The sequence below is a fragment of the Drosophila mojavensis genome, unplaced genomic scaffold (genome assembly GCF_018153725.1).
Source record: "Drosophila mojavensis isolate 15081-1352.22 unplaced genomic scaffold, ASM1815372v1 contig_16, whole genome shotgun sequence".
Taxonomy (NCBI): domain Eukaryota; kingdom Metazoa; phylum Arthropoda; class Insecta; order Diptera; family Drosophilidae; genus Drosophila; species Drosophila mojavensis.
In genome coordinates, this window is record NW_025318693.1 from 6342132 (window position 1) to 6366485 (window position 24354).

At 40.1% G+C, this 24354-nt stretch overlaps 6 protein-coding genes across 15 annotated transcripts in view; 3 read left to right on the forward strand and 3 right to left on the reverse strand.

Moving 5' to 3' along the window:
- Nucleotides 1-3219, reverse strand: part of LOC6573252 (dopamine receptor 2) — a 28768-nt gene extending 25549 nt beyond the window's left edge. The window contains exon 1 of the mRNA XM_044007297.1: nucleotides 2725-3219. The gene's annotated coding sequence lies outside the window, so the exon portion shown is untranslated. The remainder of the gene's footprint in view (nucleotides 1-2724) is intronic.
- A 5680-nt stretch (nucleotides 3220-8899) lies between these two features.
- Nucleotides 8900-11106, forward strand: LOC6573251 (pickpocket protein 19). Its single transcript, XM_044007317.1, has 6 exons — nucleotides 8900-9117; nucleotides 9364-9898; nucleotides 9957-10362; nucleotides 10417-10470; nucleotides 10524-10659; nucleotides 10716-11106. Exons 1-6 carry the CDS (start codon nucleotides 8900-8902, stop codon nucleotides 10840-10842), a joined length of 1476 nt encoding a protein of 491 aa, XP_043863252.1. The 3' UTR covers nucleotides 10843-11106.
- A 968-nt stretch (nucleotides 11107-12074) lies between these two features.
- On the forward strand, nucleotides 12075-14623 carry LOC6573250. Of its 4 annotated transcripts, XM_015166827.3 has the most exons (4): nucleotides 12075-12255; nucleotides 12343-12748; nucleotides 13617-13778; nucleotides 13848-14623. In XM_015166827.3, the coding sequence occupies exons 2-4, from the start codon at nucleotides 12729-12731 to the stop codon at nucleotides 14032-14034; spliced, it is 369 nt and encodes a 122-aa protein (XP_015022313.1). In that variant the 5' UTR covers nucleotides 12075-12255; nucleotides 12343-12728; the 3' UTR covers nucleotides 14035-14623. The 4 variants fall into 4 exon arrangements, with proteins under 4 accessions (XP_015022313.1, XP_015022312.1, XP_043863346.1 ...); XM_015166826.3 differs by lacking the exon at nucleotides 12343-12748 and having other exon boundaries at nucleotides 12076-12255; nucleotides 13612-13778; XM_044007411.1 differs by lacking the exon at nucleotides 12075-12255 and having other exon boundaries at nucleotides 12303-12748.
- Nucleotides 14624-15170: 547 nt separating this feature from the next.
- LOC6573248 overlaps nucleotides 15171-24354 on the forward strand; it is a 64984-nt gene continuing 55800 nt past the window's right edge. For 3 of the 4 annotated variants that reach the window (XM_032732770.2, XM_032732777.2, XM_032732779.2), the window contains exon 1: nucleotides 15171-15834. The gene's annotated coding sequence lies outside the window, so the exon portion shown is untranslated. The remainder of the gene's footprint in view (nucleotides 15835-24354) is intronic. The other variant, XM_032732776.2, reaches the window with a different exon arrangement.
- LOC6573249 (nose resistant to fluoxetine protein 6) lies at nucleotides 16180-19867 on the reverse strand. Of its 2 annotated transcripts, XM_001999300.4 has the most exons (10): nucleotides 19263-19867; nucleotides 18870-19206; nucleotides 18731-18804; nucleotides 18123-18325; nucleotides 17936-18048; nucleotides 17657-17873; nucleotides 17421-17602; nucleotides 16896-17367; nucleotides 16641-16842; nucleotides 16180-16556 (listed from the first exon to the last, which is right to left on the reverse strand). In XM_001999300.4, the coding sequence occupies exons 1-9, from the start codon at nucleotides 19561-19563 to the stop codon at nucleotides 16660-16662; spliced, it is 2082 nt and encodes a 693-aa protein (XP_001999336.2). In that variant the 5' UTR covers nucleotides 19564-19867; the 3' UTR covers nucleotides 16180-16556; nucleotides 16641-16659. The 2 variants fall into 2 exon arrangements, with proteins under 2 accessions (XP_001999336.2, XP_043863220.1); XM_044007285.1 differs by having other exon boundaries at nucleotides 16180-16842.
- Nucleotides 20827-23178, reverse strand: LOC26528002 (nose resistant to fluoxetine protein 6-like). 3 transcript variants are annotated; one of them, XM_044007286.1, is made up of 4 exons: nucleotides 22490-23177; nucleotides 22250-22431; nucleotides 21716-22187; nucleotides 20827-21654 (listed from the first exon to the last, which is right to left on the reverse strand). In XM_044007286.1, exons 1-3 carry the CDS (start codon nucleotides 22907-22909, stop codon nucleotides 21755-21757), a joined length of 1035 nt encoding a protein of 344 aa, XP_043863221.1. In that variant the 5' UTR covers nucleotides 22910-23177; the 3' UTR covers nucleotides 20827-21654; nucleotides 21716-21754. The 3 variants fall into 3 exon arrangements, with proteins under 3 accessions (XP_043863221.1, XP_043863222.1, XP_043863223.1); XM_044007287.1 differs by having other exon boundaries at nucleotides 20827-22187; nucleotides 22490-23178; XM_044007288.1 differs by having other exon boundaries at nucleotides 22250-22542.

Below are 24354 nucleotides of genomic sequence, written 5' to 3' on the forward strand. Positions count from 1 at the left end.
ATGTGTGCGTGAAGCAAGGCATTTGTATTGAAATATTTATATGCAAATAAATAGTTTAGCGAGCTCTTAGCTTTGGTTGCGCTGTCGCACACATACATTGTGCCAGAGAAGGGGGCGTGGCAGCCGCTAAGTCGTAAAACACACGTTTACACACACTATCGGATACGCCGTACAGCGCCCTAGGCTGTGGCATTATTACGCGTTAATTGTGTGTGGCATTTAATTGTTAATCTATTCAGCTATGCGCTCATTCGCCAGCTCCAGTTAATACCCTGTAAAGGGCGTGTGTGGAATGCCATGCGAGATTGGACTTGTTCGATCTGAAAACTATTTTCTCCATGCCATACTATATATACATATGTGTTGCCATTATCTTCCGCTGGCATTGCAAATTAGATCTGTGGGGTCCGTGAGGTACGTGAGGTATCTTGCTTCATGTTGGCTCGGCTTTAATGACTCGCAAGATAAGAAACTGTATGCAGTGCGTTAGGTCATGCGTTGTGGGGAAATATTACTTGGTAATTAGATTTAATTAGTTGGCATTTTAGATACCTTCCCATGTGTGTGCCAGCTAACTGAATAACAAAATCAATAAAAGCTAAATGATACAGCGCACAGCAACCACATTAATGCAGCGCCACAAATAATAATAATAACACAAGCGAATGTCTATTCCTGGAATTTCCTATATTAATTGAAGTTGCTTGGAGTAAGCTACTTACATTCCCAACGATTCCTCCGCATAATGATCTGAAATCAGTTGTACGTGTATGTGCATGTACATATGTTTGATTTATTTCCATTTATAGAATGTGCTCAAAGGTAATTGAGGCAACAGAAAGCACAGCTATTTTCGGTATATGTACATATATGGAATATTTTATACTATTAGTAGTTGTTTATTAAGGCAAGAGCTTAACATGTTAGAAATATGTAAAGATATTTGTTGTTGGGCATTTTTAATTAGCATAAACAATCAACAGAAATATTAAATTAATTTGTTAGTTAACATCCCATATAGACATATCTATATATACTATAAATGATATATTTAGTCTCCCAAATGTTGATTGTTAATAAAGTGTGATTATCAAATGCATTGAAGCAGCAAAAGTTTGAGTTTTCTTTTCTTTTTTTCTTTTTCTTGAAAAGTTCTTTTATTGCCACTTGTAAGATTGCAAATTTATTCGAGTCAACTTGCTATGTTTACTCAGAGCATATTCATTGAGAAAGAGAGAAACGAAGAAGTTTATTCACTTCAAATGTCCAACTGAGGTATAAATAAATCTTTAATGTTTATTTTATAATTTTGTCATATTCGCTCTATTTAATTTAAGAATCTCAGATATTGATTTTATTTTGTGGGGCGTTCAATAACGAATTTGTTGTAATACATTTAGTCGATATTGAATTAAATAAATCGCGCACAGACAAAACAAATTAGGCAACAATTTCAGGGAAAACGTTGCGCATTTGCATCTGAGGTAAATATGGGCCCTGCGCCGCGCCTCTACCTCTATATGTACATAAATATGGCGCATGAACATAGTTATTCTGTTGACTTTCATTACCTTGCGCAAATAGAGAGAAAGTCATTAAAAATTTTAATGAAGAAACTTTTTTCTTTTGTTTCCGGCCACGTCATCGTCATCACCATCATCATCATCATCTTCTTCAATGGCTTTGTCATTGTCGCCAGCGCTTTAATTTTCTATTTAAATTTTGTTTTGTCTGCAGCTTTTCGCTACATGTTCGCATATTGTTAATAACAATCCAGCCCAACCAAGCCAAACCGAACCAAGCCAAGCCAGGTCCAGCAAAGCAGAGCCAAGGCAATTCCAGCTGAGCAGTCTCCATAGACTACTGTCGAGAGCCCAGGCGCTGCTCGTCGTCGCCTCGGGGCTGGCGCCTTGTGTATGATTTATTAGAACGATAAAATGATTAAATTAAAATTGATTTAAATAATAAGGAAGCGAGGCAGCGAGGCAGCGTTGGCTAGCAGCAGGCAGATGCTGCAAGCGACAACTAGCACCACTTCACCTGACAGCCAACGACGGCGAAGCGAACCAGAAATGGCGGCCACAATGGCCAGTCTGCCATTTCAAAGAAATTTATTTCCGTCAATGCCAAAAGTTGGCCCAGAGCCGCAGTGTTTGCTTAGCTTCCGCCCCGGCCAACCCTAAGAGTGAAAACTTACTAATTTATGCTAAATAGTCAACGACGCAGGCGTCTAGAGTCATTGCCTTGCCGTCGTACGACATGGCGTATGATTAACCTAAATGTTATACTTGTCGTCGTCGACTCAACGTCTGTCCTGTTGCCCAACGTCGTTTTGCATTTCAAATGGAAAAACTACAAAATACAAAATACAAAATAACGCTGAGGGCATTTGTTTTCATTTTTTTCCTGGAAATAAAGGCCCTCGGTCCCATAGCGTCCTTGTTGTTGTTTGTTCAAAAGGCCAACTAATTTGCTGAGCAATAACACTGGCCCCAAACTGCAGGCTATAATTTTTTTGTTTTTCAACTTTCGGCAAACATTTGCTCAAATTAAAATAGCTTCATTTAAAAAGGTCGCAAACATTTTTGGTAATTAATTGCCCGATATTAAAACTTGCTTGAGCCCCACATCAACCTGTAGCTAGTAGGTGAACAGCACTCATAAACCACTTTAAGGATATGCTGAAAAATAAGCCAATATTCATTTCACACACTTACAGCTTACCTCTTAGCAAGGTGCGGCTTCCTCGTCCTGGGGCTCTCGGGGGCTGCACAGCTCCAGCTCCAGCTCCAGATGCAGCTCCTGTTGCTGTTGCTGTCGCTGTCTGCTGTCTGCTGTTCGAGTTCCCGTCGAATGCAATTTCTCGTCTCACTGCCTGCAACTTGATGTTGTTGTGGTTGTTCGTGTTGTCGGTTTCGTTGGTATTTTCGGGTAATTTTTCTTATATATTGCTTGGCATCCTGCCGCCCTGCGCCTCATACGGTGCTATGTACTCGCGCTGCGTTTCAAATTGAATTTCACTTGGCTAATATATTAGCATGATTAATAGCTTAACGAAGAAGTCTCTGTTCCACGGCGTCGTCTGAGCATACGGGGCGGGCATTAAGTGAATTATAATTAACTTGTTTCTTTTAAGTAGTTTGCAACGAGTTTTTTAATTGCGCTTTTAATTGTCCTTCAACTTTTTCGAAAATGGAAATTCATTGATATTAGCTTGTAAGAAAACCCATCTAATGTGTACGCAAAAAAAAAAAAAAAAAAAAAAATCTCTATGCAATTTGGGACCCACTATCATAGCATAAACTAAAATTATATTTCCTATGACTATGTCTATTAAGGGAATTTTTTATTTTAAAAAGCTTTAAAATATCATATCTAAATTTCTCAAAAATTACTACTTAATACAAGAAATCCACCATTAATGTTTAAAGATATATATATTTTTTATGTTTAAATTATATTATTTTTAAATATGTAATATATTTTATAAGAACAGTATATTTTAAACAAAAACTTGTATTACTTTGTGGTCTAAAAGCAAAAAACTTAAATAAATTCCTACTTCAGATCATTCTTCTAATAATTCAACAACTCAACAGCTATTCTCTTTTATAATATACGGATAATATTTTAAATTTATAGATAATTATTATTATATTTTTTATAGAAATTTTTTTTGAAAAAACACATACAACAACAAAAATCAATTTTTTTTACTTCTTTTTAGGCATGTTTCAAAACCCAATTAAATTGAATTTAATTGACACTTTATTTCACAAAATAAACGTATTTATTTATAATTTTTTTTTTTTTAGTTTAATTAAGCTTAGAGAACTTTGTTCTGTTAGTTTGATTTGCTCAGTGCACTGCAGCGAGGATATTCTCAAGTATTTGGCAATCGAGCCCAAGGAGCAAGGAGCAACGCGTTCTGAACATCACTGATGTAACTGACGCGAGTGAATAACTTCAAAAACAACGCGAAACTTGGCAAACGGCAGCAGCGGCGACAGCGACGACTAACGGTGCCGACAGCTGTGCGGCCAACGACAAGCGACGGTGTTCGGCTTCGTGCTTGGCACTGAATGACGAGCCCAAACACTTGCTGGCATTTAAGAGCCTCAAATCGTGGCGCGCAAGCAAACACGAGGACGATGATGGCCGTTCAGCTTGCAAGAAGCGACCATCGCACGGCTCGTGCGGCACGCACACACACTCTGGCACCCTTCCAAACACACACGTGCACACAGGCACACAGGCACACATGTACTTGTACATGTACATGTATTCATTGCAGCGGCTCACAACTGTTCGATTGTTATAGCACAGTTATGTGCGCTGCGCTCGGCTCCAGCGCGAGCGCCGGCAAGGCGCGTACAGCTGACGAATTGGCGCCAAAACCCGAGCTGAGCATTGCGCAGCCGTGAAACTGTTATACACTTGATGCAGCCGCTGCGTAGCACAGTTCACTCCAGGCCCGTTTCAGAGCAGCAGTGAACTCTATGATAAAATGAAACTGTTAATGGAAATTTTTAAAGAATATAAAATAATAAATAGAGCATAGCTGATTAATCTTTTAAGAAATTATCTAACTACTTATTAATATTATAATTTACTTTTAATATTATAATTTTACTGATTTTCTTAAGAGACATATTCTTAAAAATACCTAATTACTTAATAACTGCTAAAGCATAACTAATTAATCTTTTATGAAATTATCTCACATTATACTTATATTTATACAAGAGCAAACTTATTTTAAATAATACTTAAGAATACAATATAAAAACAAAAAACAAAACAAAAATCAAATATATTATAATATATATATAATAAATTATTAATATGTCTATATTCTATATTAAAGAGTCCCCCAGACGGTATATTCTGTGAATATCTAAACTTTGGCATTGCAGGTAGCAATTTAATTTGATTCACTTCTCAGTCTTATTTTGCCCACCTCTAGTCAGCAGGCAACAGGTGTTGATTCAATTCAAGGCAAAACTATGTGCTCTGTATATAATATGTATATGGTTTACTGTCGATTGGCAATCTGGCAGCAATAATGGGCGGGGATTGATTGATTTGAATTAAATTACACTTTGCTGCAGCAAGCGCAATTCAATTTGAATAGCTTAACTTACTCTGCAGACTAAATAAACTAACTCTAAGCACAACTCGTGAATCTACACATGCACATGTGTATATTTATATTCAACATGCCATAGATTACAAATTTGTTAATTTTACATCAACTATGTTTCGACCTGCCTGAATTTACAGCCAAAAATGTGACATCAACAAGAGCTCTGAACGCCATTTAAAAAGTTGTTGAACAAACTTTCAAATTAAACTCTCGGGTGCTTAAATTTTGTGAATGCCTTTCACACATACAAGCACACACACACACACACACACACACACACAAACGCTGGCATACTCGTTCTCTCTAAATGTTGCATTATGTTGATGTGCTGCTGCTTCCTCGGTGTTTACTGCTTCTTATATGTGTTAATGCTCCTGTCATGGCAGAGGTAAAGACTTCATTTAATATCACACAGTGAATAGTCGAAGTAATCAAGCATACGCCGAGTATGCCAAGCGAATGCAAACATTTAATACGTTACTCTGCAGCTGTGCTGCTTAAGCTGCTTATGACTGCATTGAATATTACATTAAATGGTGCTTAGCACTCATCAAATCAAAAGGGAATGGAAATTCTTTTAGTGTCGATATTATGGAATTGCATAAAAATTGACGAAATTGCCATGGCGAAAATCAGTTGACAACCCTTTTAACAACTTGCTTATATAAGTAGCTGAGAGCCAGCAACAAATCGATGCGCTTAAACTTTGAACCAGCTTTAGCGTTCACTGGGAACTGCTGCAGCAGGCGGCATAGAGATGTGGAGAGAAATGCCAAATGTAAATGGCAAAAATGGCAAAAAGGAATAACGGAAATGCTGAATAAAGTATAGCAAAAAGAGCTAAGGAATGGAACGGATTTAAAATGCATAACATCAATTATAAAAAGTTTTCGTAATTTTCGCAAGTTCATAATTCAAATTGAGGTTCACATGCATGCAATCTCTTTCAATGGCAAGCAGTAAGGACAAAAGTTAAGAACTTACGCACACACACACACACACACACACACACACACAGGCACATTCACACACACTCTCACACACACATTGCAATATGCGCACAGAGTGTGCGTTTGTTTATTCCTCAATTGCGTACAAACATTTGCATTTGCAAAAGACATGCTAAAAGCATTGCCAGCACTAGGAGCTGTCTTCACAGCACTCGAGTCCTTGCAGCTGCTATGCTGAGTATGTGTGTGTGTGTGCGTGTGTGAACTGTGCTTGCCCCCGGCAGCATCTCCGGCTTTGCTTTTATCTTGATGTTGCAACTGCCAACTGGGATCTACCGGGATGCACACACAGACACACACACACACACACACACACATATGTAAATTTTACACTTCTTTAGAAAATTATTCAAATTACTTGCAAAAAGTCAGAGCGCAGCTGAAATCAATGCAAGCGGAAGTGGATATAAACAAAATGGCGTCGCTTGTATCAAATGTGAGTGCAGCCTTGGCCGCTTTCGCAGCTCATCAGGCAAATTGACGAATCTTTGCTCAACGTCAACGCAAACATGGGCGACTATGTATTTTAGTCGGCGTTTGCCGAGCCGGACGACAATCATCAATCAACCCATGGCACTTGGCTTCATGGCTGGTAATCCTTTAATATTATTAAATAATTAACAGGCATTTGGTGGTTTGTTTATGACTTTGACACGAGCACAGACCCTAGCAGCGGTAGTATAAATGGAACTCTGCGGGGATTCACTCATCAAAAGATAAACGCAATTATAACATAGTTAGGTGGCCCCAACGGGGCAAGGAGCAAAGAGGGCGGAGCGAGAAGTCTTGGCGCAAATGAAGACAATGCCGCGGTGCTAAACATGCAAATTAGCGTGCAAAAGTTTGACGCTGACAAGCACCACGAAGGAGTTAAAGCTCCTTTTAAGCCAAATTTGCATATTTAAATGGCTTAAATGCGGGCACTTGGCACACGGTCTGCTGGCAACATGCAGAAGCTCATCTTGTGCCCTGTCAGCGAGCTGTTGTCACGTTCCTGTTGGCTCATAAAAGTAAGATTGAATTTTGAGCGGACGAGCGACAAACGGCAACTGGATCTAGGCAAAGGATATGCATAGATATGTATATATGTATGATATACATATATATGAATGTATATGCGGACTGAGGCCTTGCTCTGCCGGCTTTGCATGTCTAACCAGAAAGTTTACATGACTGCGGCGCTGTCTGCGCTTAATAGGCCAAATGAACTTGAACCTCGGCGACGATGGAGTCGACAAGCCGTCAGTTAGGGGCCAAATTGTTGCACACGCGTGCTGAAAGTTAACTTAAAAGGGAAAGTTTTTGATCCTGGCTCGGCAGCAGGAAGCTATTAACGCACGAGCACCAGAGAATCTGGCCTCTATATGATAATGTCTTCGCATGTGCCACATCACGGGGCAGGAAATTAAATTGATGCTTGTCATTGAACATTCTCGCATTTACAATTTTATTTTATAGTTTCATCAAGTTTTTCAGTTAAAGCAATGAAAATTTCAGTCTCAGTTAGAGAATTCACTTGAAATTAAATTTCATTGGGAAATTTCAAGCACCTACGTATACTAGCTATGTATAGATTGTTTTACTGTTAAAGTTAAACAGCAAATAATTCTGAGAAGTTTTGTAGTTGCCTAGTTTACGTTAGCCTCGGCTTACAAGCTTCTTAGCTCAGTCGTTCAGTTTCATTATATAGAACCCATTCAGCTTTCATTTCTGAATAATATTTTAATTGTATTTCCAAGCAAAAGTCGACTAGCAAATGCAGATAACAAACAATTGTTGACCTTGGCCCCTTGGCTATTTTCAGAAAGTCGACTAAGACTGCTCGAAATTGGCCACTTGGCTATTTTCAATTATTAGAGAGAGCAGCAAGTCCTTGAGTCGTTCATTAGAGCAAAGACGCCTGCTTAGCCGAGCCCCAGCGCCTAGCGTCTGTTATTGATCATATCAATTGACTTTAACTCAGTCAAATCAGAGCAAAGTGTTTGCCTCACAAATTTGTAGCATTCCTCGGCGCGCACACAAAAGTATTTGAAAGATGTGAGCAGAGCAAATAAATCATACTGCCAAAGGCAACTAAACAGCAACTCAATCGTCAAGTCGTTCTCGACGAAAACACGCAATGATAAATCGAAAATATTTTTAGTTGTTTACACAAAGCAGAGTCGAGCAACTGACGGAGCCGACGGCCAACCAACCGATGGCAAGAAAATCTGTCACACAGCACGAGCAGCAGCAGCAGCAGCAGCAGGTCGTCCTGTCCAGCCCCAATTGGAAAGCAACTTGAAATTCTCCAACCCCTCGACATCAAATCAGGATGGAGGCAGTCGCTTAATGAACGTGCAAACAGTCAAACAAACAGGAGATTATGCTGCCGTTGGCCAGAGCCAGAGCCAGAGCCAGGGCCAGGGCCAACTCACAGCCAGAACTGTTGGGTAAACATCTTGCGCGTCCTTGTCCACTTGTAGCAGTTCGACCCCATCCCCATCCTCATCCCAATCCCATCCCATCCCATGGCATGCCTTCCCATCCAGACGGCATTCAAGTGTTAATTGTGTGCGTGATTTAAGCTTTACACAGCGCCACGCTTACCAAGCCTATGCTGTCCGCCACGAATAATTGCTTTTTGATTGAGTTCAATGTACATGGGGCTTTGTCTGCCCGGCGAATGGGACTCGAATGCTCAAAAGCGCTTTGCTCATCGGCTGCGCCGCACTCCAGCAGCTCCCAAAAAAAAAAACACATAATGTTCTATCCGCAGGAGATGCCACATCCAAGGGCACGTCGGCCACTTTATGGGAATTACATCGATAAAACTGTGCCACCTCATCAGAAAGCCACTGGCTGCTGCAAGGATGGCAAGTTTGTTGGTCTGATGCTGCCCTATCTCAAGGAGTATTGTGCCAAATCCTCAGTGCATGGCTTTCGGTATTTGACGGATCCCAAATTGCGTACTTTTGAAAGGTGAGATGATATTATTCAACATTTGACGGCATGCAATAACAAATATAGTAAAGAAAAGAGGAACAAATTCAATTCTGGACGACTTGGCAATGCCCTGTAGGAGGTTTAGGGTGCAAAGATTGAATTGAATTTAGTGGATAGCTGAGTGCATAAAATAAATATTTTGTATCTATCTATATTTAGATTGATCAATAATTATTTAATTGTTGATTATTATTAAACATCATTCACTTTTCAACTCCTCAGATTCATTTGGCTGCTGATTTTGCTGGGCACCTTCATTTGTGCTACGATTGTCTATGTGGACCTGACGGAGCTGTACAACTCCGCGCGCGTGCACACGACTATCGAGGACAGTATGCAGCCGATATTCTTTGTGCCCTTCCCCTCTGTGGGTCTCTGTCCACGCAGTCGCATCAACTGGCCGAGATTGCTGAAGGAGACGCCGGAGGAGTTTTTGGGCAGCGATGCCAGCGCCGAGAAGAAGGAACTCTTCAGAAGCTTTTTCGCGGCCGCGTCTGGTGTGCACCTGAGAGATATGCACACTCTAGGAAGCTTCTTTGAGAATTCAAGTATCGCCGGACAGATACGACAGCTCGACGGACTGGATGTGGTGAAGGTATTGGAGGCGATGAATCTGAACTGCAATGACTTCTTTAAGAGCTGCACCTGGCGGGGCAAGCAGCACAACTGCTGCGAGATCTTTGAGCTGCAGCGCACCGAGTACGGCTTCTGCTGGGTATTCAATTCGGCAGTTAGTGCCGAGATGCAACAACGACAGGTGAGTGGCACACAGGAGGCTTAATGGCATGGCTGTTCTCTAGGTGTGTTGCTTTCAGCGGGAGGATAAGTATTATCCACGCCGCACAGCCCAATCTGGTCCGGGCACCGGCTTGGAGGTGTACCTCCAGTTGAACAAATCACTCACTAAGCCTGGCTTACGTGGCATCTACGTGATGGTCAAGCAGCCCCAGCAGTGGAGCGAGGCAGCTCGCCTAGTGCCACACGACTGCCACAATAGGATCAGCATGGTGCCGCGATACACAGGCTCCGATTCGAGAACTCGAACTCTCTCTGCAAAGGTCAGACGTTGCATCTTCCCCGACGAAATCCACGATCCACATTACAAGAACCTGCCGGGCTTCGTCTACTGGCGTGGCAACTGCCGATCCAAATGCCACCAGGAGCACGTGGTCAACCTCTGCAACTGCTCGCCCACTCTGCTCTTTCCCCGACATCAGAAGGGTGCGTAATATACTGTTATATTTCTAATTTATATATAACTAATTTATTTTTTAGATAATTTCTCTGAGTGCAAAGCCTCCGATTTCAAATGTCTGTATGAACATCGATGTAAGTAAATGTTTCTCCCAATAGTTTAACACCTTTCTGAATATTCCTTAAAGTGACTTTCAGTGTGGAGCGCCTTCCTCTGGAGCAGGAGTACGTGGACAATGTGTACAAGGATAGCATGACCTGTGACTGCCTGAACAGCTGTTCCCAGCTCATCTACGATACCATCCACAGCAGCAGCGCCATGGAGTAAGTCAGTATAGCTAGCAGACTCTCAATCTGGTCATAGCACTTCTATCCCATAGACCTCAGGAATTGTCTGCTGACACGATTAGCATGCATCTGGACATATTCTTTCAGTCATCCTGGTACATTAAGTACCAGACACATATGCGCTTTACCTTTGTGGAACTGCTTGGTGAGCTCTATTAAAGACTCTGTTAAAGTTTGGAAATCACTCTACTCAAATTACAGCCAGCTTTGGTGGCATTATTGGTCTGTTCCTTGGTGCCTCGCTCCTCAGCGCAATTGAGCTGATCTACTATGCTACGATTGGCCTATACTTGTATTTGCATCACTACAATCTGAAGTCCAAGCAGCAGCTTCGGGCACCAGAATCTCCAGTTCCCATAACGCTAAAATTTCGGCACAAAATCACACCCACAAAGATTGTTTATTAATATGGCAAATTAGTGAAAGGCAGCCATTGAGCATAGTTAACCCCATTTTTGCTATATTTCATATAAATATGATCAAATAAAAATGTAAAAATATAATTATAAATATCAACAAATCTCTGCTCATCCTATCAGAGACTTCAAAATATTTTCTGACTCACCTGCAACTTTTACAATATTTTCTTCAATCAAATTTGGTAAAAGCTTTCACTTGGAATATCATTATTATGGCCTGAGTATTAGATTATATTATATTTTATCCAAGAAGAAGGTGGCTTTGAGTAAATACAATAATTTTTTTATACGTAATATAAATAAATAACAAATAAAGTCTCTGCCTCAAAAACCCGTAACCTCATCGCTTATTACTCCGACCATATGTGGAGTCTTAAGTTCTTTAAAAGAACTTAAAACAACTTCAAAAACTTCAGTCGGAAATAAAACTTGCGAGCGTACTATACCGAGACTGGCTATTATGCTTGACTCAAGATTCAGAAGGGTTTTGGTCTCCATCAAACGCACAACAGGCAGCAAAAGCGTTTGAAAATGTACTTTTGGAAAAGTTGCGGAGAATACTTTCCGTTTATTAGTTGTATAATAAACATGATCCTTTATGATTTCAAGGCAAACTTTATGTTGTTTCGTCATATCCTAAAAGCCTTCTCGCAATAAATTAAAAATATTTTTTTATGAATTAAGATTTAAAAAAAAAAATCGTGAATTTTTCTAATTTATTAAGTATTAATGTTTATAAAATTATTTATTTTGTCTCTTAATTTGCTGCAATTTTGAATGTTGGCGCTATTTTCGATGGAACCATCGATACTATCGATATTATAAACCATCGGACTCACAAAAATCGATGGACGGTCCATCGATGGTTTTGCAGCACTGCAAAGCAATTCAAACAGCTGAGTTTTAACACTCGGCATTCACAGTAGTTGCAGCGTTGCCATATGATGAGCACAAAACAGCTGATTGCCGCGAAAGACACGAACCATGATAAGAAAATTAGTAAACAACTCGTTTGGTTTGGAAAATGATTTGAAAATTGTCGGCACGTTGTCGTACCTGTGGCAAGAATTTGTACAGTGTGAACGCGAAGAATTGATTCCAACAGCCCGATAACATTATGCTACATAATATTGCAGCATTAACTGGAATGTTTGTAAGCATCTAATTCGATTCAATACCAAGTGAAATTTTCATGTTTTTAATATTTAACCGACACATATATGTGGGCCCTGCGAAGTAGCATTCGAGAAGCGATCGTGTTTCGAAAACGCATTATAAAAACTCAGAAGGTGCTCTTGAGCAACAGCAATAACATTGAAGAAGCGTTTAAAAAAATCGACTCGGAAGATGTGGAAAATCTGGAGCTTGAGGAAGATGCCGAAGTCATACAACTGGAGACGACGCAGGAAATGACGCCATTCCACTTGCCCCAGCAATTTCAAGATGCATCTGTCTGCGCGAGAGTCCCTACCCATACTGTGGCCAGACATTTGGCGATCACAGCGGAAGGATTCAGCATGAGCATTAAGCACATCTACAATTGTGCCTTTCCGTCGCTTTTCGTGGAACGAACCCTTGTATTCCTGGACCACGTCGCAAGTGGACAAGCTCTTTACGCTGAATAGCATGTTGGCTGTCTCGGATATGTAAGGGGGGATTTGAAAAGCACAGAAAATTACCAATGTGTGCTGCTTGATGTATCCATTATAGGGCGACTTGCATTATCAGTCAGATCTGTAAGCATATGCAGAAGTTAGAGAATTTTGTAATCGACTGTGTTCTGTTGCCATGTCTAAGAAGCTTGGATATTAATTATAATGTCGATCCCAATTTTAAGTTGCTCCAGAGATTCACCCAGCTGCTTAGCACCATTTAAGCCTTAGGACGGAAGTTCCGATGGAGCACCGGGAGTATATTGCCCAACTGCGGGCCCTGGAACTATTGAACGTCTATCATTTTGTTAACTCCGTTAAACTTCAGTTGTCCAATTTGCGTGTCCTTAACAATCCCAATGAACTGCGCGTTGTGAAAGTGTTGGCGCGCACACACACACACACACACACACATATTTACTTGTTTACATTCCAATTCGTATTACATGGAATTGGAATTGACTTGGCAGCACTGGCAAACATTATTAGCAGCTGTTAATTGGCAATGCCTAATCGTGGCTAATACGACTATGACACGCTATCTGTGGTTTATTATTTAATAGAAAAGTCAACTACGATTTAAATAGTAATATTGGTTTTTGCGAGCTTACAAATGCTAACTTTTAAACATAAAGCGCCTTTCTGATAAACGAGTGGAAATTTACAGGGAAATTTGAGCAGTGTGGCAGCGCTGCTACCGGTCAGCTGTCCTCTGCAGCAAAATGTCTGGGGGTGGTCTTCGGTGCATTTAATACCTTTTTGTAACTTACTTTATACAACTATTCGCTTATACAAATATCTATAACTATTAAAATAAACACTGTGGCTAAGCAACTTTTGCCTTGCTTTTTGTTCAGCACAGAATGCATGAGGCGGGGATGATGATGACGGCGAGAGTGACGACTATGATTCTTCGGATTCCCACGATGAGGAAATTGAGAATCTTTTGGATGAAAACTTGCTCGACGATCTGCGGAGTCCAAGCGTACAAAGTACGAGCAGCGCTTCAAGATTATGCTGGAAGGTAAGTGGATAATAAAAATATAGATATAGATTCAGCTAATCCCATTTAATTTTGTACATATTGTTTTAGAGAGATGCTGCCCGAGGGCTGGGTACAGGTGACACATAATAGCGTCATGCCACTGTTTCTATATCGCAAGACGCGTGTCTGCTCAGCCTCGCGGCCATATTTTCTGGGCACGGGCAGTGCACGCAAGCATGCCGTGCCGTGCTGGGAACTATCTGTACGACGAAGCGGAGGCGAAACGCGCAGCTAGCGCAGACAACTCGACGAAGCCTTGTGCAGAGGACAGTAACAGTCACGAATTGTTCAGTGGCGCATGGCCATGTAGCCACCGAGCAGGATTTGGATGGCAAGGAGAAAAAAGACGCGACTGCTGCGGAGCCTAAAACTGATCATGCAGCCAGTGGAGCTGGAGCTCTCCAGTCGGAGATGTTAAAACTTAGTGCCACGCACCAGGGGACTCAAACCAAAGGCACCTTTGTGCCGCCCGGTTCCAATTTAAATAATGTCGAACTATAGTTTACATATATTACGGCCAATCATCATAATCGTCAATAGCTTATTCGATTATCTAACTTGCATGACAAACTTTTTTCAATGTGATCCATCGTAATACGAATAACACAAAAGAAACTGAAATATCTTGATTTTAGACGCAAGACGAACTACGTATACTCTTTTATAGTTGCGACCCTAATTAGTTTGATTCTAGATGATGTACTTAAATGAAATCTAGTCTTTAGAAAATTTTACATATGATACATTCCTGATATTGTTTTTAGATATACAACTGTAATTTACACTAATTTAATCTTCAAATAAAAAAGTAATGGTAAAATGAAGTTTTTGATATTCACTTGCAATTACAATCTTTTTGTAGACAAATATGACTTCACTTGAACTTTGAGAAAAATCCAACAAATCATATAAATAAGCTAAGAAAATATATATATTTGAAAAGATGAAATATGTTAACGGCCGTATAAAGATGAGACAACGGTTTGCAGGTGGTTTGCCCTGCAAATTCAAATCCATTTAAAAAATAACAAATTTGCCCTCTAAGTGTTTGTTAGTGTATATATGTGTGTGTGCCTGTTTGTATATTAATGTGTGCGTGCAATTATTTAAAAGACAATGTAGCCATAAATTATGCTACATTTTCATTTCATTCTAACGTTTCGTTTTTTATCGCATTCCTCGGACACACGCATACACAGACACACACACACATGTAAGCACGAGAGCACAAAGAATTGCGGCGAACTGAGACACGCGGAAGAGAATTCGCCGCACTGGGCAGCACTGTTCACTGCGCAGCAAAAGAGCGCGCAGCATCAACGAAATCCGAAAGAAATTTACCGTTGCTCCTTATGCCATCCATCGCCAGTTTCTTCAGTATTTGTTCGTTGCGCGTCGAGTGCTCAACTTGGCAGCTGACCGTCCCAGTGTGCAGTGCCGCCGCCGATTTCCGTATTAATTAAATCTCATTTAATTGAAAACAACACACATACACACAAAAACACACACACGCACGCACGCACAGTGCACTGCATCAGGTGCCAAAGACAAAATTGCGTCTTAACTGTCACCCAGCAGCCCATCCTAATCGCCGTCAAGTGTGCGAGTGAGACTTAAGTGTTGCCAGATTTTATAAGCAAAGCGGCATAATAGCCACCGTTACACGCGTTCGCTACAAATTTGCAAAAAAAAAAAAAAAAGTGGGTCTCCGTTAGGCAAAACGAAAGAAAAAAAATAAACGGGTATACATTTCGTTGCGGCTGCCGCTGCCCGCAGCCTATATAGTGTTGTTCCATGTATCATTGTGCACACACACATACACACACTCATGCATATGTATATAGAATAGTTTTGTGTTTATCGTAGAGTGTTCGCGCTGTTCGGCCTGCACCATTCCAAAAACAAAAACCTGTAAATTATGTAAAGACGCGTTTTTGGAATTTCAGTCAACTCAAACGTTCGCATCTAAATCAGCGACGACTATAACACACTAACAACACAGCGCTCGACAACAACAAGGACAACAACGTGAAAGGTAAGCGAAGCGCATCAGGCGCCAAGTGTCAGTCAAATGTTGGAAAATTCAATAATCCGCCAGAGGGCGCCAATACAGTTCCCTCACCCGTTGTTCGCCTCCAACACACACACTCACACACTCATACATACACACGCACACACACCCTTTGCAGCCAATAGCATATCAAATGTATTCGCTTTGCATTCGTTGTCGTCTGTTGCGTCGGCCAAAAACTAGGTTGACTTTGGTTTTCGCCTTGTTGCCAATTCGCGCATTTTCTGTTTTCTGGTTTCGATTTCACTTTCCAGTTAATTTAATCTAAATGCAAGTTCAACAATATGCCATGTCGACACAGTTTGCGGCTATTCTTTTAGCTAATTATTTGTGTATTTCATTAACCAATCGATGGTCCGAAACGTAATGATCGAGCTTACTGAACTAGACAAATAATCGAATATATTATAATAAATACTTAAGTTAATTAAAAAGAGAAAGTAAAATACAACTTCTTAATGCTGTGAGGAAGAATCCTCTGACTCTTCTCGTGTTCCTACCTTTCCCCCTAAACCTAATTATCTTTTATTGAACTTTAGTCGCTGCTTGGGGGATTTCTAAATTGAACTACAATCAAGTCGTTGGTATAGTGTAAGAGATAGATAGCATATCTTTCAATGCATATCTGTGATAATTTCTCGTTTCTGACAGCTCACGAGTGCAAATCAAGGTTACCATTCATGAACCTGATAAGATTTGTAAAATAAAAGCAGTTTTATAAATAGAAATCTGTACTTAACTATATAATCAATAAAGTGTCTGTGACTGACCGTAGGAATTCGCAGTGATTTATGTATTCTGTGGTCTATAGGAGTTCAATTGTGGATTAAGCTCTGCTTTGTTGGTTATTGTTGTAGTCCTCCTTTTGGTTATAAGCATGCTCTCTAGCACGCCGAAAGGTGCCTCCATAATAATATAGACAATGTAGGACAACAGTAAAACAAAGCCAAAGCCACTCCAGAAGAGTAACATCTGAAAAACAAAATATATTAAAGAGAATTCTTTGAGAGTAAAAGTCAACTTACCACATCGTAGTTGGAGAAAAATGTGCCCGTTCGCATGCGTCGACCATTGGCTTGCTGTATGAATATGTGAAATATGTAGGCAGAGTATGAGATCCTTGACAGCGGCTGCCACAGTGGGCAGGAGAGAAAACTATTGGCCAAGCCACCGTAGCCCCTCATGCAGGCAAAGACCACCCAGCACAAGCTGAGGGGCCAGGCCATGCGAGCTAGCGTGTAGTAAAAAGCCTCTTCCAGCATACTCAATGGCGGATTCAGCCAATCGGCAAATGGATATAGCACAAAGATGCAAGTGAATATCAAACCCAAGCTGATGATCCAACCCAGCCAGACCTCAATGCGATTCAGCTGAAAGTTCCTACTGCGATTCACATGCAGGAAGTAGCCAAAGAGTACGCCGATCAGCCAAGGAGCTGCGTGCACATGGGTGGCATAGTAGAGTTTCCGTTGAGCTTCGTCTGAAGTGACGCCAATTCTGTGGAGTTAACATTTACTATAAAGCAACTATATAGTGCAAAAGGTACTCACTCCATGTGAATGGGATATTGCTTGATCATCATTGTGCTGAAGAGGCAAGCGGAGAGCAGGAGCATTAGAACAAAGATTCCAGCTGCAGCTTTCTTACCCCACTTGTACAAGGAAAGCAGAAATATGGGAGAGAGTATATACAGCTGCATGTCCACGCCCAAATACCAGCTATGATTGATGCACTGCAAATGGAAATTGGATTAAAAAGGGTGTAAGGAAGGGTCAAATGAACCTACTAGGTCTGGCGTCGCATAGTTTTGTAAAAAGAGTAAAGTCCAGAACCAGGTTCTTTTACAATGATTATAGTCATCGAACTTAATGCTATCAAATAAAGGACCATCGCCCATAAATGGCAATAGAGTCATGTAGACGAGTATGGCCAGAGCAACAACTGGAGTGAGGCGCAAATAGCGATGAAGATACATCATAGGAATATTCAGTTTACCCTTTGATCTGCAATAGAAAATGTAAATGGTAATTGATGAATAGCTGTTGCCGGTGCGCTTCAAACTCACTTTTCGAGAGGACGCATCGATATCACGACCAGCAGGAGGCCACTAAGGAACAAGAATGTATCCACAGAGAAGCCAGCATGCAGCACAAAGCTTGTAAAGGGCTTCCCGAACCACTAAAAGGGCGAAATCAGAAGGATTGGGATGGGGTCACCTATATTCACTTTAAAGCAAATCAATAGGGTCTTACCCATTTCAATTGATATTGGTTGATATTTGGCGCCATCAAGGCGAACAGGTATTGGTGGCCAAAGAGCACCCAGATGAGTGACATGCAGCGCATGCCATTGAGACAATCGATAACATTTGGATTCGACCTGGGCTGGACGAGACGAAATAGCACACGGGAGTTGGCGCGTGCTGAGAAGATCTTAATCAAGGCGGACAGTTGGTCTGCAAGAGATTAAATGGATTAGACATAAATTCACGTGTTCTTGTCGAGATTGCTGCACTAGCATATACGCAAAACGAATATCGATTTATACTGCTCAAGCATGTGTGTATAATTCCCTCTATATTCTTACTGAACGTTTTTGAAACATATACGTATGCGTATAGAACGCACATACCCTGTACAAATAAGATTTGTTTTGGCAGTATGTTTTCTTTGCTCTCTTTCTCTCTCTCTATCTCCCTCCCCTTCTTTGTATTCTTCAAATATATAATTACGTGGGCTTTTTTTTTTCATCAAAAAGTCTTTCACAGAATTCCTCATTCAGTCTCATATTAGTATTCAGTCTAATATCATTATATACAGGGTATATAAAGAATATCTTGTTAATTGTGTGCTGTACTTACTTTGATCTTCACAGAAGAAATAATCGTATGCCGTTGTCAAAAGGACGGCAGCAAGCAATAGTGAGACTAAAACACTGTTAAATTTAAAAAAAATTGGAGTTTTGAATAGAACTTAAAACTATTTAGTTGACATACTCACATAGTAAATATAGTAAGACCATCGTATTCTATGCGCTCTTTAGTTCTGCAGGAGTCTTCGCTTATCAGAGCCTTTGTGGTTTTTATATTTAATAGTTTCTCGAGCAGTGGCTGCAGAAACTTATCCATGTGCGTTGAGTTGCAGGAGGCGGGAAAGCAAACGGCAGTCCTTAGTATAATGCCTCTGACGAAGGGCATGCCAGCAAGGCAATATTTTCCTTTTATAGCGTGGTTATCACTAATAGCCTTGTTAATCCCAATGCACTCATCATAGTTGCCCAAATCTATTTGGTTGCCATACAGCACACCCTTGGGGAATGTGCCCCATGCGTCGAACACTACAAAACAAGAGAAGTCAATTTGAATACTTTTAATTTGAGGTCTCTGTACCTACTCTTTAAGGCCCAAATATTTTTCGATCTAAGCGCACTCAGCAGCTGTGTCATATCTGACAAACAGTGTGAATCCTGCTGACTGCTGCTAGGTAAATCCAGGTCTTTTTCAGCTATATTCCTAAAGTGCTGTAAGAACTCCTTGGCAAGTGGACGTAATTCCATAAATTGATAGCCCTCCAGGGAATCGATTTCATCGAACTCCAACTGCAAGGAACTGGCCAAAGCCAGCCCAGCGAGCAACAGCATTGCCATTATTTCGACCATGTTAATGGTCGAATCGATTTCTGAGTATTGGGCCATTTTCCAGGCCAACAAGCATTATATATGCGCACAAATCCTAATACCATTTTGATAACAGTTCAGCTTCGTGGAAAATAAGCCTCCAACTAAACTCTGGCTGATAAATTTCGAGTACTTTGGTAACTGCTTATCAACGCGTGCAGCTCGCTTCATACATTTCAAAGTGTCATTACGATACCCAGTATTTGAACTTTGGGGGAAGTGTCTAACGATGATATTTATAGATTTCATGATATTCGTTAAATATAGATTTTCAGCTCTTCTTTCCTTAATTTTAGGCATGTTTATTATGAACAAGTAAGAAGACTCTAGTCGAGACTGCTCGACTAGGAGATACCCTGAACCCTCTAATCTGATATTCTAAACAGTCTGCACTTCTTTTCGACACACATACATACACACACACGTATTAGAATTAGTTTTGCTAACTGCGCTTGGGCTGCGCTGTAGTGTAGGTAACATTATAAGAATTTATTTGTTGAATAATTTAATTTCTAGACGTACAATCTTAATAAAAGTTTCAGGGCGTAATTATATGGTGAAAATGTATGTACATTCCAAAGCACATGTCTCTAGTACTTGAAATACGCCTTTTACAAAGGTGAGGGTGAGGGGGTGGATATAGGGGTGGGGGGTAAATTACAACAAAAATCGAAATTATATAAAATACATATAAGTCTACATTTAAAATTTGCAAGCTCTAGCTCTAAAGGTGTAGGAGATATAATTGAATAACTAGCTTTCGATAAGGTTTTTGATCGATAATAAAATATCGGGAGTAGTGATCGATATATAAAGAAAAACTTGATATGCGCGTGATATACACGGACCTAGGAAAAAAAATTTCAAGTCTCTAGCTCTTATATCTTCTGAAATCGACGCGTTCATACATACGGACGGACGGACGGACGGACGGACGGACGGACGGACGGACGGACAGACAGACGGACAGGGCCAAATCGACTTAGCTCGTCGCCCTGATCAAGAATATATATACTTTGTGGGGTCTGCCACGCCTCCTTCTGCCTGTTACATACTTTTAACAAAACCATTATACCCTGATTTCCCATTTTCAATGGGTTCAGGGTATAAAAATAAATGTTTATATTTATAATGATAAATAAATATTTATTTATTAAATAACATTTATCTTTTAATTATAAATTTTATATATATTTAAAAGTATACAGAGTTTCTTAAATTTGAGGTATGTCCAATTTTTACTCAATCTCTACAGCCATAAAAATAAGACCATTTCAACTCAATATGCGTTCTTATATTAGTTAACTTAAAAAGTGTTACTCCAAGTTTTAGTTCAGTGTACATAATTTCCCGGTTGATTATTCTCTATTCGCATTCACTCATTTTCATATCAATTAGTATTTAATCAGAAAGAGCAGTTAATCTAATCTAGACTCTACATTAAGCTTGTTGACATTTCTAATCACTACATTTGGCACTATATTAGTAGTAAATACCTTTGTATATCATCGAGCGTCTGGATAGATCAAACGTCCAAGTGGACTGACTCATTAGAAGTGCAATTTGACGGGTGTCTCACTTGGGAAAGTCGTACGAGTCATTAAGCAAATAAATACCATGTAGTACGTATTGGAAGATAACTTTAATCGATTACTTATTTAGAATAGGGGCCGCTTAGGGGCGTTTCAATAATAGCTTGACCTATAGATATGGCATTTGATAAGGCTACATTAGGAAGACTTCTCACTTATAATAAGTCTAATCAGTTAACTCTTAATCTTACTGATTAAGTGTTTGATTTTTTATATAAAGGACTTGTCTATAAACAACATTCTTTGGAACTATATCAAAGTAAAATCAAGTTTCTTTAACTCTTTTTTCTAAATTTGCTTCTAACATCTCTTCGGAGTGTTCTATCTCTTGTTATGTTCCCGCAAAGTTCTTGACCTCTCGGGTTGATTCATTTTTTGCTTCTTCAGTTGGTTTTGGACTAGTTCTGACCTTGGACAAAAGCATTGTCTGTAGCACAGCGACGGGCGCCTCCATTGTAATGTACATTGCATAAGACAACAGCAAGGTGAACACAAAGATCGCCCAAAACCTCAAAATCTGCCAAAGAATTACATGTTTGAATAATCGTATATTTACCAATTTGAAAATTTCTACTTACCACATCGTAGTCGGAGAAATATGTGTATGCTCGGACTCGTCAACCATTGATTTGCTGTATGAATACGTGAAAGATGTAGGCGGAATAGGATATCTTTGAGAGGGGTTGCCACAGTGGGCAGGAGAGAAAACTATTGGCCAAGCCACCATAGTCCTTCACGCAAACAAAGACCACCCAGCACAAGCAGAGGGGCCAGGCGATGCGGGTGAACGTATAGTAGGACGACTCCTTTAGTAGGGATAGAGCTGGCCTTCTCAGTTTGGCAGATGGATACAAGGCAAACACACAGGTGAATAGCAGAACCAGGGACGCAATCCAACCCATCCAGATCTCGATGCGATTCAGCTGAAACTTCTTGCTGCGATTCACATGTAGGAAATAGCCAAAGAGCACGCCGATCAGCCAAGGAGCTGCATGTGTATGAGTGGCATAGTAGATCTTGCGTTGCGCCTCATCAGAAAGTTTTCCATTTCTGTGAAAAGAAAACTAGATATAGTACGAAAAACTAAACTATTGGACAGCCAATGGACCTACTCCAGATAAATGTAGTACTTGTCGGTCATCATTGTGCAGAAGAGGCAAGCGGAGAGCAGGAGCATTAGAACAAAGATTCCAGCTGCAGCCTTCTTGCCCCATTTGTACAAGCATAGAAGAAATATGGGAGAGAGTATATATAGCTGCATGTCCACTGCCAAGTACCAAGTATGAATCAAGCACTATAAGTAGAGAAAAGTTTTTAGGATCAGACTTTCACTTTATATAGGCTTGGCTTACCAACTCCTTAGTGGCATAGTTTTGTAGGAAGAGCAAAGTCCAGAACCAGTTGCTCTCACAGTTTTCATAATTGTCAAAGTTGATGTCGCCAAACAGAGGACCGTCTCCCAGGTAGGGCAACAGTTTCATATTCATGAATATGGCCACTGCCACAATGGGAGCGAGGCGCAAATAGCGATGCAGATACATCATAGGAATGTTTAATTTGCCCTTGGATCTGCATAAGAAAGAAAGTTGATAGCTGATAAAATAAGATATTGATAGTGGGGGCTGCTGTAAACTCACTTTTCTAGGGCACGCATTGAGATCATGACCAATAGCAAGCCACTGAGAAACAAGAAAGTGTCCACAGCGAAAACAGCATGAAAAACAAAACTGGGAAAGGGTTTTCCCACCCACTGAAAGCAATCGAAATTCCATATTAATTCTGTTTGTATTCACAATATCAGAGTACTTACAGAAAACATTTTAATATAGTTCATGTTTGGAGACATAACGGCAATAATGTATTCATGTCCAAAGATGACCCAGAGCAGCGACATACAACGTATGCCATGCAAACAGTCGATGATATTGGGATTTGACTTTGGCTCCACCATTTTGAAAAGAGCGCGTGAATTGGCGCGTATGGAGAAAGCCTTGACAACAATTGTCAGTTTCTCTGTCGAAGCACTGATAATAGAACACTGTAAATACCAAATAAATATTGTCTTCTCTTGAAGCGTCATATTTATATTGTAAATATGGTTAGGCCATCGAAAGGTGCTCGATCTGAAGTCCTACACGAATCGTCGCTTATTAACTGAGTCTTCAGATCTAGGCCCAAAAGCCTTTGCAGTAGTTGCTTGAGGAATGCGCTTATATGGGCACCCGAGCAACTTGAGGGAAAGCAAACGCCAATTTCTATCTGTGCTGGAATGTTAAACGATTACGAAATGGGTAGCTTAGCGAGGCAGTATTTGCCCTGGATATTACGGCTGTCGGATATGGCTTTCATAATCCCGATGCACTCATCGTAGTTGCCCAAGTGTATTGCGTTTCCATAGAGTATTCCGTTCGGTATAGAGCCCCATGAATCGAGCACTACAAAATTATTACAAGCAATCAAAATAAGAAATTCGTCCCAATTTGGAATTTACATACTTTTTAGAGTCCACAATTTTCCAGAGGTTAATCCGCCCAGCAGCTGATTCATATCAGACAGACAGCGCAAATCCTGCTGGCTGGGCAGGCGTATGCTTGGTAAATCCAGGTCTGCTTCACTTATATTCTTAAAGTGTTGTGCAAACTCCATGGCAAGTGGGCGTAGTTCCATAATTCTTAGGTAACTCTCCATAGAGCTAAATTTCAGCTCCAAGGAATTGACCAAGCTCAGCCCGAACAGCAACAAAACTACAATTTTATTTACCATATCGATTGCCTTGTGGATTTCTGATTGACTAACGCAGTTTAGCTGCAGTCTTTTATATGCAGTAGTTCACATGTAAGATTAAGCATTTGATTCGAGTCCAGAGAGCATTACTTAGTGTCAAAATTGATTATGGACTATTATTACTATAGTTCACTTGAAATATTGATTGAAATAGAAAGCAATCAAAGTTAACTTTTCATTGTTAAATTTTCATATAAATAGATAGGATCCGCACTTTACATCATAAACATTTTTCCTTTACAAATAGTAATAAAAATAATAGCTAAAGTAAATATTACAGATTTGTAATAAGAGGTATATTTAATATATTTTTTATTTTGGAAATTCAGAACAATTATAAATATATGCATTTGAAATCTTTATTAGTATTTAAGTCCACATATTTAATGTTCTAAATATGTCATTTTAAAGCTACTACTAAGCTCTCAATATA